The sequence below is a fragment of the Canis lupus genome, chromosome 4 (assembly GCF_048164855.1).
Source record: "Canis lupus baileyi chromosome 4, mCanLup2.hap1, whole genome shotgun sequence".
NCBI classification, from domain to species: Eukaryota; Metazoa; Chordata; class Mammalia; order Carnivora; family Canidae; genus Canis; species Canis lupus.
The window spans coordinates 9,943,714-9,956,711 of NC_132841.1; the positions used below are offsets into that span (position 1 = coordinate 9,943,714).

General features: G+C 50.1%; 1 protein-coding gene across 2 annotated transcripts in view; it reads left to right on the plus strand.

Moving 5' to 3' along the window:
• The window catches only part of PGBD5 (piggyBac transposable element derived 5), a 107,231-nt gene that overhangs the window by 70,328 nt on the left and 23,905 nt on the right, over nucleotides 1–12,998 (plus strand). For both annotated transcript variants that reach the window (XM_072823111.1, XM_072823112.1), the window contains exons 2-3: nucleotides 661–1,088; nucleotides 6,346–6,480. In XM_072823111.1, the coding sequence (XP_072679212.1) occupies nucleotides 661–1,088; nucleotides 6,346–6,480 (563 nt within the window). The remainder of the gene's footprint in view (nucleotides 1–660; nucleotides 1,089–6,345; nucleotides 6,481–12,998) is intronic.

Genomic DNA, 12,998 nt, shown 5'->3' on the forward strand with positions numbered 1-12,998 from the left:
TTTTTAACATTTTATTTATAAGAGACACAGAGAGGCAGAGACACAGGCAAAGGGAGAAGCAGGTTCCCTGTGGGGAGCCTGATGTGGGACTCAATTCCAGGACCCTGGATCATGCCCTGAGCTGAAGTAGATGCTCAACCACTGAGCCAGCCAGGTGCCCCTTAAGAGTCGTATCTCTTAAGAGTGTGTGGGTGTGTGTGTGTGTGTGTGTGTGTGTTTCAAAAGGCTGTCCCTGCATTAGTCAAAAATTGTGAGGTTTTCATTTCCCTGGTGAAATTATCTGAACGAGCCCCTTCAGATTTATTCACCAATAAATGTCAAGTGGCCACATGGAGAGTTCCAGGACAGAAAGACTGCAGTCTCGCCGGGGTGGGCATTTTCAGGCTCCGAGGGGTGAAAGCATTCTTACTTAGAGAACTCACCTTCCCTTCCAAGAAAGAGGAGGCGCAAAAGTGGTGCCCGTGCAGGTGGGCTGGGAATGCAGGGTGCAGGTGCAGGGAGGACCCTGGGACCCCAGCTCACGGGGGATGGGGGTGCGCAGCCGGGACCGACCACAGAGGGGGAGGGTGCCAGGGAAGGTGCACCCCACGGAGCCCAGGCACCCATCTGGCTGCGTGTGGTGCTCACGGCCACGAACACCCCCCCCAACCTCTGTTGCAGGTCCAACCCGAAAGATGCCCCCCGGCGCCAGTGCCATGGACTTCTTCCAGCTTTTTGTCCCGGACAACGTGCTCAAGAACATGGTGGTGCAGACAAACATGTATGCCAAGAAGTTCCAGGAGCGCTTCGGCAGCGACGGCGCGTGGGCCGAGGTGACGCTGACGGAGATGAAGGCGTTCCTGGGCTACATGATCTCCACCAGCATCTCCCACTGCGAGTCCGTCCTCAGCATTTGGAGCGGCGGCTTCTATAGCAACAGGAGCCTCGCCCTGGTCATGAGCCAGGCCCGCTTCGAGAAGATCCTCAAGTACTTCCACGTGGTGGCCTTCCGCTCCAGCCAGACCACGCACGGCCTCTACAAGGTCCAGCCCTTCCTCGACTCCCTGCAGAACGGCTTCGACTCTGCCTTCAGGCCTTCCCAAACCCAGGTGAGGCCCGTGGGCGGGGCCTCCCTCCCTGGTGGCAGCCTCTCAGCCCGCCTTCGCCCCAGGGCACCCCTTCTTCTCCTGTACTCCCTCCCACCCCCCCAGCTCCAGACCACAGAGAAGTCAGAGCCAGGTTTAGCTCAGACACTCCGTTCCCCTCCTCCTTGCCCGACTCCTCCCTCCTCTTGATGGTGCTGTCTTTCCAAACTATGTTTTCCAGGCTAATGTAAATTTTCTTCTACTAAGAACCTCTAATATTAACTTACTGTGTTCTTCCCTGCTGGTGAGGAAAGGGCCGAAGCCTTGTAGGTGGCAGAGGGGAGGAGGCCAAAATCTACACCAGGATCACTCAGGTGCTGGGGTCCACCTGGCACATGTGACACAGGCAGGGCCTTTGGACCAGGGTCTGATAGAGCCCTACACCAGCTCTTCAGCCCCCTGACAAACCTTCCCAACGTCCCTAACTGGTTCTGGAAGGCTCCGTTTACTCTCAGCTCCTGAGCCTTCTGGTGTTGACATGTGGCCAGTACCCTTGGCTGTGGTGAGATGTGACTTTCAGAGTCGTCCTCAAAGCTACTCCACTGGTCTAGCAAACTGAGGAGGTGGCTTATTTCTGGGATGCTTCTACACAAAACTTTCGAAAGTTTTTGGCCCACATGAGCCCAATTCCATTTGACCCATTTGATGTGGAAACACAAATTGACATCATTTTTATTTGTGTGTTTAAAGAGCCACCAGTCCACCTGCTCTTCCTTGTGCTTTTCCCTTAAGGGCCTTCTTCAGGGCAGCCCTGGTGGCTCAGCGGTTTGGCGCTGCCTTCAGCCCAGGATGTGATCCTGGAGACCTGGGATCGAGTCACACATCGGGTTCCCTGCATGGAGCCTGCTTCTCCCTCTGCCTGTGTCTCTGCCTCTCTCTCTGTGTCTCTCATGAATAAATAAATAAAATCTTTTTTTTTTTAAAAGGGCCTTCTTCATAAATCTCAGATTCTTTCTAATGTTTTCCCTTTCCCTGACTCTCTATCTTGCCTCTTTCCCTGCACAGCTGAAAATCACCGGATTTTTGTGGGGGAAGATATCTCCCTATTTCAGGTCTGTGGGAGCCTTAAAACAATCTCTGGAAGTGTTCCCCCTGCTGTTCTGTGAATATTCTGGGCTCATTATGATTTCCAGGTGTTTGTGATGCTCTTTCTGACTCCCAGAGCATTTCCCTCTTCTCTCTGCCTTAACAGATTTACCCGGTCTCTGGGGCCCAATGCAGGGCCAGTATTTCCGTGCTGGTCTGTGCTTTCCCGAATGTCCCCACTATTTACAGGGCAGCTGAGTATCATTCTTTCTTGTCCCCAGTCTCTTACCTTCGAGACAGGAGGTAGGATCTTTTGGGCCCTGCTTTAAACAGGATCAGGGCTGAGCATATTATTTTTTGTTTCACTGAATATTTGCTTGGTTGAAAATGAACCAAACCAGAGCCATGCTGGCTGGATGCAAGGGGAAAAGGATATTCTGACCATGGTCGGGACCAGCCGTTTGAGCAGCTACTGGAAGAGGCTGCAGGCTCGCTCTGGGTATCTCTCAAGAATCAAACAGCCAGCTGCTTGGATGATTGATACTTAACAGCATAAAGATAAGGCTTCTGATGATCCTTCTAGCCCCTAGACTAGGCCAGCCTTGTCCAGGGTTATACTCCTGTTTGTGGTGTTATGTGAGTTGGCCTTGTGCCATCAGGGCCCCAGCAGGAAATTCTAAAGCTTTCCTGGTATTCCAGCTTTTCTCTTCTGTGAAAAGTCCCTGTTTGGGCTCTGGAACATTCATTTGGGTAGAAGGGGATCAAGTAGTGGGTTTGTTTGGGAGTTGCCATCTGCCACCCCAAAGCCTCAGGGCTCCTGTGAAGGGTCTTCACTCTGCCTGCTGAGGACAGTTGGCACAGTTCTCCATCAGATGTGTGGGTGGATCTGCTCCAGGCTCCCCAGCATCACTCTATATCCCACTCCCTCACACACACACCACCCTCAAAACACACGGCACACTTGCCTCGCAAACCACACACACCCTCTGCCCTGCAGTTTCTGGAGCCTTTCTGTACCAGCAAATGTGACCCTCTGGGATGAGTTTAGAACTTTCACACAGCCTTCAGAAACCGGATGGTTCTCAGGGTCTAACAGTAACCCACGCAGCCATGTGTCATGTGTGCCCACACTCGTGTTTATACACAAATGCAAAATGAAGAGATGTTGCATTTCCTCAAAACTGGGAACCAATTAATTAGAAGAGTATTTTCGGACAGGGATTATACAAGTAAATAAATGGACGCTTTGTCTTTCCTCTACCATAACCACTGCCATGCCCCAAAATGAGCTTGTCCTACAGGAAAGACTCAGGAAATAGAGTTGGGTAAGGTTGCTGCTGGCCAGCCAGCATCCTGGAGAAGGAAATGCTTTTCTGGCATGCATAGCTTTCATGCAGAGTTTTGCTTTGGTGAGGTGTATGACGAAATGTAAATGCACACAGACTAGAGGTACATTGGCTTTCTGGAGATGAGGGAGCGAGGGCAGTTTTATGTACTGTGGCTTCACAGGGGCCTGAGTAGGACATGCTTCTTTTCTTTTTTTAAAGATTTATTTATTTATTTATGATAGACATAGAGAGAGAGAGGGGCAGAGACAGGAGGAGGGAGAAGCAGGCTCCATGCCGGGAGCCTGATGTGGGACTTGATCCCAGGACTCCAGGATCGCGCCTTGGGCCAAAGGCAGGCGCTAAACGGCTGAGCCACCCAGGGATCCCCAGGACATGCTTCTTGAGCAGGGGGAGCAGAGCAGGAACAGGCAGGCAGCCAGAGGGCTTCTTTCTATCATCTTCCCCTCAACACCCCCTCCATGTCCCCACAGTGTGTGGGACTTACCCATTTGACTACAGTGGTTCCAAATGGGGCTTTGAATGTTTTAGGAATCCACGGAGTCCGGCAGCCCCCGTGGCTTAGCGGTTTAGCGCCACCTTCAGCTCAGGGCCTGATCCTGGAGACCTGGGATCGAGTCCCATGTCGGGCTCCCTGCATGGAGCCTGCTTTGCCCTCTGTCTGTGTCTCTGCCTCTCTCTCTCTCATGAATAAATAAATTTAAAAAATTTAAAAAAAAAATAAGGAATCCACAGAGTCAGCTAGGCATGAGGGCCAGGGAAGGCACAGTGGCTAGGCAACTTCTCCAGCCCTCCCCTTCACGAGCATCAGACGGGGGAGGCAGGTTTAAGGTCCACATGCTTGGGAACCCTGGGTGGCTCAGCGGTTTAGTGCCTGCCTTCCACCTGGGGCCTGATCCTGGAGGCCCAGAATCGAGTCCCATGTCGGGCTCCCTGCAAGAAGCCTGCTTCTCCCTCTGCCTGTGTCTCTGCCTCTCTCGCTCTCTCTGTGTTTCCCATGAATAAGTAAATAAAATCTTTAAAAAAAAAAAAAAAGGTCCCCATGCTTCCACCAGCAGAGCAGTCTGGGGACCAGGCTGAACATTACAAGGCTGCTGCTGTTTTATTTTTATTTTTTTATTTTTTTGCTGCTGCTGTTTTAATGGAATTCAGGGTAGCATTAATGGAAGGGTGGGAGGATACTGTCTAAATCACAACTGGTAAGTACCGTCCTTGAATCTGCCCTTGTCAGACAGTGTTCTGACATCACGTGGGAGCTTGTTGGATATGCAGAAGCTCGGGCCCTGCCCCAAACCTACTAGAGCAGAATTTACCTTTTAGTGAGATCTTGGCTGACTGGTTGGTTTGTTAGAGTTCCAAAAGCACTGGTGGAGAGCAGGGGTTGGCACACTCTTTCTGTCAGTGGCCAGCTGGTCAGTGGTAGGCTTCATAGGCCATAGGGTCTCTGTTGCATCTTGTACAATGTGCTCTTGTAGCCCAGGAGCAGCCATTGAGAATACGTGAGTGAACCTGGCAGGTCCCAGTAAAACTTTATTTACAACAGGTGGTGAGCCAGACTCCACCACAGTTTGCTGGTCCCCCATCTAGGGCATTGGGTATGGTTCTTGGAATCCTATCATTTCCCACATTCTTCATTTCAATGAAATTCAGACACACATGCCAATTTGTAATTAAGCTTGAGAAAGATTTGGGGGGAGAGGTGTAGCAGATTCCTAAATTTACCCAAAAGTCTCCCCAGAAAAGCTTTAGCTTGAAGAAACAAAATTTGACCACCACCCCCACTCCATTTTTTTATGCCAATTCTTTTTACTTTATAGTCTTGTCATTGAAAACATCTTATAACCATGTTATAAAGAAACTGAAATAGGTGAAATACGTTTACAGTTTGTCTTGGGAATCCGTGTCTGGAAGGACACAATGTGGAAGAAAGCAGAGGCTGGGTTATGGGGCACGGCCACAAGGCACCGGGTTCATTTCAGGGGTGGATTTTAAGGAGAGATCGTTCAGCCCTGGGGGACAAAGGTTGAGGACCAGTGTGAGAGCAGTCTTGAATACCTAAAGAAATAGTATGTGTTTTTCTTTGTTTCTCACAGGGACAGACATTAGATCAATAGGCTCAGATTAAATATGAGGGAAAGAACTTTTTAGCAGTTGGAGCTGTCCATCAGAAAGGTCTTTTCTGGGGCACCCGCATGGCTCAGTAGTTGAGCATCTGCCTTCGGCTCAGATCGTGATCCTTGGGTCTTGGGATCAAGTCCCGCATTGGGCTCCCCACAGGAGCCTGCTTCTCCCTCTGCCTATGTCTCTTCCTCTCTATCTGTGTCTCTCATGAATAAATAAATAAAATCTTAAAAAAAAAGAAAAAGAAAGGTCTTTTCTGAAAACGGTGGGCATGTCCTACTAGAAGTCAGGACTCCTGGAGATCCCTCTACCAAGTGAGAGTTTGCTCTGGGGACCTTGAGCCACTAAGAATAATAATTATTATACATGTAATGAGATAACTATAAATATATTTAAAATATATAAGTATCTACATTAAATATGTATTTTATAAATGAGTAAAATAAAAATAAAATTACCTTTTAATTTTCTATTTACTGAATACCTGCTATATGTCAGGGCCCAGGCTAAGTGCCTTGCATACGGTTTCTTAATTCATTCTCCCCAAAACACTGGTATAGATATTACCCTTTATAGATGAAGAGACTCAGGATCAGAGAGGTAAGGTAACTTAGGTCACACAGCTGCTCAAAGGCAGAGACTCCATTGGAGCAGAGATCTGATGACATCCATCCCCCCAAACTCACGCTACCTTCCATGAGCATCTCTGCTTTTTCCATTCCTGGCAGGTGCTACACGAACCCCTGATTGACGAGGACCCTGTGTTCATTGCCACGTGCACGGAGCGGGAACTCCGAAAGAGGAAAAAACGGAAATTCAGCCTGTGGGTCAGGCAGTGTTCTTCCACTGGCTTCATTATCCAGGTGAGCCCCGGATGGGCCCAGGGAGGCCAAGGGAGGACAGTCCAAGGGACTCGGCTCGTTTGGTAACTGATGAGCTGGCTCACTCACCCTTTCCCTGAGCCTTCCCCAGAAGCTGCAGCAGGTGCAGGCCTGAGCTGCTCCCTCCTCATGAGGACACTGGGGCAGCTGGCCAGCCCTTCCTGTCCTGTCCAGCCCTTCTGGTTCAGTAACAACAGTAGACACCGATCAAGGCCCCGACCATGTTGGCCGAGGCTTTACCAAAAGAGTGGGTCCGAGAGGCAACTACCATGTCTCTTGAGGACATGCTGTGTGGTGGTCCCAAAAGGTCCCTCCCACCCCGACCTTCCAGGTCTCTGTCCCACCATAGTGTAGCGAGGAAGCCTTCTTCCTAGGCTGCCAACAGCCAGCTGGTTAAGTTAGCCTTCGTCAGGAGTCCAGCCCTCTGAGCCAGCTGGGCACCTGCTCACTGGCCCTGCTTTGCTCCAAGAGACACAGATGAGTATTTCAGAAGTGACCACGCTCCACTGCAGGGAAAGTGTCAGTTCAGCTGCCAGGATCAGCTGGGGTGCAGAGTGCACAAAAGGAGAAGGTGGGGGTTGGCAAACAATGTGGCACTTATGTGACAGCTCCGGGCCCCAGGCTGGTTTGTCCTGCTTTCCTCGCCGGACACCTTCTCCTGACTGTCAGGCCTGCCAGCCCTGCGGTCACAGCCGACCCTGCCTCACTGCCCTGGCCTGGCTGCTGCCTCAGATCTGAGGCACAGGGGGTTTGCACTCCCTTCTCTCTGAGCCAGAGAAGAAGTTGTGAGAAGATTTGGTTGTGCACCTCCTTGCCATAGTCAAGGAAGTGCATGTGCTCCAGGCAAACATGTCTGCTAAGAAGGACCATCCCATTCTCTCCCTGCAGGCCTGTAGGACCTTCAGCTTGGGCTTGGGCCAGGAGCTCCAGCTGGACCCCAGACCTGAGTCAGCTTGAGCACAGGCTTCAGGCAGTTGCCACAGCAGACCTTTCCCAGAGCAGGATTGACCCAGGATCAATCCTGGGTCCTGAGGCCTGGGCCCCTCTGTCCCTTCACAGCCTCCACTGTCCTTTGCAGTGACACTCACTGGAGACAGCAGGGTGAGGTTCACTTTATATGAGCCTTCCTAAGGAACATTCAGTCCTCCTTTGAATAAGTACTTTCCTAGTACCTGTTCACTGAAGCATTGTGCCAGGCACTGGAAGGCAGAAACACAGTCCTGCCTTCTCAGACATCTGCCCATGTGGCTTGTGAACAGATGTTCACACGTGGGTTCTGTGTGTGTCTATACCACTTCCTTTTACTGGAAGCACTGAGTAGCTAGAAACCATGCCCATTACCTGGCAAGGCCACAGATCTCTCCTTGGGTACAAGTTCTTCCCAACTTTGTAAAATCTGTAAAATCCCCATCTATTTTGAAACTTCCTATTGTTTGTTTGTCTAAGATTTTATTTATTTATTCATGAGAGAAACAGAGAGGCAGGGACATAGAGGGAGAAGCAGGCTCCTCACAGGGAGCCCGATGTGGGCCTTGATCTGAGGACCATAGGATCACACCCTGAGCCAAAGGCAGATGCTCAACCACTGAGCTACCCAGGCGTCCCAGTTTTCCTTTTGTTTCTAAAACTCTGTGATTCCAGGAGGCTTTCCTGCAGCACGAGGGTCTGTATTTAGAAACCAAACCGGAGCTGGCCCGATCCAATCCAAAGTGGTTGGTCATTCCGTGGCCTGGACAACAGCAGTGGTTACCCTTCAGCCACAGGCTCCCCCATGACAGTGTGGAGCAAGAACTTTCTCGGCTGCCCCAGTTTATCTCCTTTGTTCCTTGGTCAAAAGGAAGGGGCCTGTGGCAGGCAGCCGGGCAGGGAAGGTCACCACAGGACCTTTGTGCCTTCTTTGCAGACATTGTGTGGGCTTGTATGCCCAAGAACATGGTCTTCGTTTTAGCTTGTCAGATATATTCTTCTCCAAAGTGACTTTTCAGGAGAGAAGCCCGACTGCTGAGCCTCCAGAAGACTGTGGCCAGCCTCTGGCATGAAAGGCCCTTGGCCATTCTGGTTCTTTCTCTCTGGAGCAGTCTGCCCAGCCATCCGTTTCCAAGGTCAGCTGCATGTTTTGCTGCAGCCAGTGGGGGATGCAAGCTGATGTGATACATAAATCAGAGGGGACATGTGCGTGATTCTGCTTTGGTTCATCTGCTCTGCCCATGAGAGAGTGTCCAGGCCGGATCCCTGAGGTCTGAAAACCCGTGAGCTGTGGAACTTTTCCTCATGCCACTAAGCTTCCATGGCAGTTCATTACATGTTGACCTAGACAACTGGGCCTACCAGCTTGGGCCTGCAGAGCTGTCCAGACTGCTCTATTCTAGTCACTTAGGCACAGAGTGAGCCGATGTCTTGAAGGAACAGTGGATTTATAGGTGGGTTTCTAGAAGAAACTGCAGTCTTGCTTCGGCTTTGCCATTTCATTCTGCCAAGACTCAGCATTTGTTGGCTGGGCTGCACGCTTCTGAAGCATGGTCAGGCTGAGGATTAGCTCCACTAGAAACATTGTAGTTAAAGGCATAAGTGAGGGGAAAAACTGATCACTGTGGTGAGTGATTTCCCTGCTGGTGCCAGGAAAGGTTAGTGGGAGAGAATCAGGAGCTCAGTGCAGCCAGCCCATCCTGTCTGGGCCTTAAATGGGGTGAGTTTCTCTCCACAGGACATCTAGGTGAGGAGGGGGAGCCGACGGCTAGACAGAAATAATAATATAGGGGCACCCAGATGGCACAGCCGGTTGACTCTTGGTTTTGGCTGAGGTTGTGATCTCAAGGTTGTGGGTTGGAGACCCACGTCAGGGTCCATGATCAGCAGACCCTCTACCCCTCCCATTTGTGGTGCACTCACTTTCTCTCTCTCTCAAATAAATAAAATCTTTAAAATAATAAATAATAATAATAATGGTGGTTGTTTAGAAGAACTCTGGTATTTTTCGTTATTTTCTCAGGAAAGGACTGTAGGGAGGGATGTGATAGGAGGGAGGTAGAAGGAGAGATTAAATTGACTCATTCTGGAAGTTCAAGGGTTAATATCACTCGTTTCTGGGTTTCTGGGCATGCAGGAGGTAGGGGTGAAAGCTTCCAGAAGAAAGCAGCTGTGGGAGCTGCTGAGAGCCAGTGGACCCTCCTGTCAGTGTCATCCCGTGCTGTGAAGTGTCTCTGCCTTGTCTGTCCTCAGAGCTCTCTTGAGAACCTTGCTGTGGCAAGCTCTTACAGAGGCTTGCCTCAGAACACTGGCCCTGGGCTCCCACTTGGCATCTGTGGATGTCCTGCATGTCCGCTTACCTTAAACATCCGTCCAAAATGTCTGTCTTGGTGTTGTGCTACGCACCAAACGGTTGACCGTAACTCCACAAGTGGAGATGCCGGCCTGCAGCGCTCGGGCCTGCAGGACAATCCGATGGGCCCGTTCACGTGGCTCTGTGATGCCAGCTGTAGGCCCCAGGCCCTTTGTCTTTGCAGTCTGGTCAACTGTAATAAGAGGAAGGTGGGTAATGGAATAAGGAGCGTATCTTTTTTTATTGTGGCAAAATATGCATAGCTTGTAAAATTTACCGTTTGAGCCATTTTTCAATGTTCAGTGGCATGAAGTTTGTGCACAGTGTTGTGCAGCCAATACCACTGTCCATTTCTAGAATTTTTTCACTGTGTCATGCATCTGGGAGCATATGTCTTAGCTGGGGGATAATACGCTATCACGTAGAAATAGTGACTTCCCCATGAGCAAAGGCACTTTGCACACACACTGCGGATACTGCTGGAGCTTGGAGGTGAGATCCCTGGCACCTTGGTTTGGTTGAGCTTTGGCACTGTCTCCAAGGTTGTCGTGCTTTCCTTGGTCAGGTTTTTTTGTTTTGGGTTTTCTTTTCTTTTAGATTGATTTATTTATTTTAGAGAGTGTGCAAGCAAGCACAGGTAAAGGGAGAGGGAGAGAGAAACTTCAGCAGACTCCTTGCCAAGTTAGAAGCCCGGGGTGAGGCTTGATCTCAAGACTCTGAGATCATGACCTGAACTGAAACCAAGAGCCAGTGCTCAACCAACTGCACCACCCAGGTGCCACTCCCTCCACCCCCCCACCCCCCATCACTGTCAGGTTTACCCCAGTCTCCAGCCATGGGCCTTTGGAATCCCAGTTACAGACAGTTGAGTGACCAGGATGTTGGTGTGCTTCGCAGTCCTCAGTCCCATGGCCATCTGTTCGTACTCCATGCAGGGACAGCAGTGTCAGTCACTTGTGTTGTCCTCGGGGCACTCTGTCATCAGGCAGCTCTGCAGAATGTGAGGTGCCAGAGAGTGCCTCCTCCACTTGACTCCCTTCCTGACTTGGCCTTTCTGGTTTCACTCCTCCGACATCAGCAAGGCTCCGAGATAGCGATAATTAATTTTGTTTATTGGTTTGGCTGGACCACAGGACCCAGATATTTGGTCAAATGCAATTCTTTTTTTTTTTTTTTAAGATTTATTTATTTATTCATGATAGAGAGAGAGGCAGAGAGGCAGAGACACAGGCAGAGGGAGGAGCAGGCTCCATGCCAGGAGCCTGACGTGGGTCTCGATCCCGGGACTCCAGGATTGCTCCCTGGGCCAAAGGCAGGCGCTAAACTGCTGAGCCACCCAGGGATCCCGATCAAATGCAATTCTTGATGTTTCTATGAAGGTGTTTTTTGGGGGGGATGAGATTAACAAACCCGTAGACTTTGAGTAAAGCAGGTGAGGGATGGGCCTCATCTAATCAGTTGAAGACCTTAATAGGAAAAAAACTGATGAACCTGGAAGAAGACAGAAATCTGTCAGAAAAATGCCTTTGGATTTGACCTGTAACTCTTTCCTGGGCCTCTAGCCCACCAGCCTGTCCTGTTAGACTTACTGAGCCTCCATAATCATGTGAGCCAATTTCTTAAAATAAATGTCTATCCTTCCAGATAGAAGTGATTGTGTGTGTGTGTGTGTGTGTGTGTGTACACACACCTCCTGTTGGTTCTATGCAGAGGTTTTCCTGCACTCCACATTTGGCTTAGAGGTAAATGTTCTTGTAGGAGAGACAGATATATTAAAAACCATTCATAAATACAGTATGACAGGTGCAGCATTAGAAATGCATGTACAGTGTTATGAGGCCACAGGAGGGCACCTGGGGCTAAGAAAGGCTCCCCAAGGCGTGCCGAATAGGGCATGTGGTGCACCCCTGCAGAAAGCGTCTGTGGCAGCAGGCACTGAAACGGGAGCTAGCATCTCCCTCCCCCACTCTCCTGGGTGCACCCACTGAGCCTGGTATAATCCTTTAAGCGGTACACAAGGGAAAAGCCAAAGCTCCCAGAGAGTAAGTCATTTATCCAAGACTCATGGCTGAGAGGCCGTGGAGCAGAAGCAGTGGCCAAAGGGCTAGCGGGCTCCTTGTCCTGCGGTCTGTGTGTAGCCTGCGTCCCGCTCCCTGGGGCCCTCTCAGGAAGGGAGGAAGAAATAACCACGCAGCTCGGGGTGTTCTCTCTGACTTGGACATGTACGTGGAAAGTATTTCTGTGACTCACCTTTCAAATGTCCATTTAAGAAGAATCGGGGATCGTGGCATATTTATATCTGCAGTAGAAAATCCTCAAGGCTAATGGAGGCCTATTTATCCCTCCGTGCCCACACCCTGCCATGGACTCCCAGCAGTCTCCCAACAGTCTCATGGAAGATCTTGAGGCTTTGGACTTTTTGACCCCAGGCTCTCATAGCAGTGGAATAAGCAGGCAGGGAGTCATATTAAGTGAGGCTCTGAAAATTCTGAGATGTAGTCACTTCTTGGGTTCTAAATGCTCTGTACCCTGTGAGACCACAGCTCATGCCTTCTTTTGGTAGAACCACTGCCGTTTGTAGATTAGAGGCTTATGGTGTGCTCAAGAGCATATACTGTGTCCTGTGTCCCAGGTCTGCCAAGAACTGTCTCCAGCCCCAACATACTCTCTAGCTCATGCCATTTGCAGAGGGCCTCTGAGAAAGGGGGCCAGCCAAGGGGACCGGATCCACCTCTGCCTTTTGTGGTCTCCCTTGTCAGCTGGAGAAGACTGAAAGGAGAGATTTATACTGAAGATGTGACTTCCACTTTCTGGGGAAAGTCCTGTTGTTGACAGGTTGGGATTCCTTAGTCTGAGACATTAACTTTGCTCATTTTGGAAGCCTTGTGATATTTCTGTGGGGTCAGAGAGAGACTGTCTCTATAGAGACTTACTGTTCTGCCTCTACTATGTCAGAAAGATTGAGAATCTGGTGGGAAAAAAATGGCCAGCAGTTTAGTTGATGTTATATTGACCCATGGTGACCATAGAGCCCTGAGATTCTTTGGGGGGTGGAGGGAGGGTCTGCTAATTAAAAAAAATATATCCTAACCTAGTCAAGGAGCAGATCTCTCCTATTTGAATGTGTTGAACTAGGCCACCTGCCTCTATAGTGTGAGACCTGCGGTTCCCAGCGAGGAGT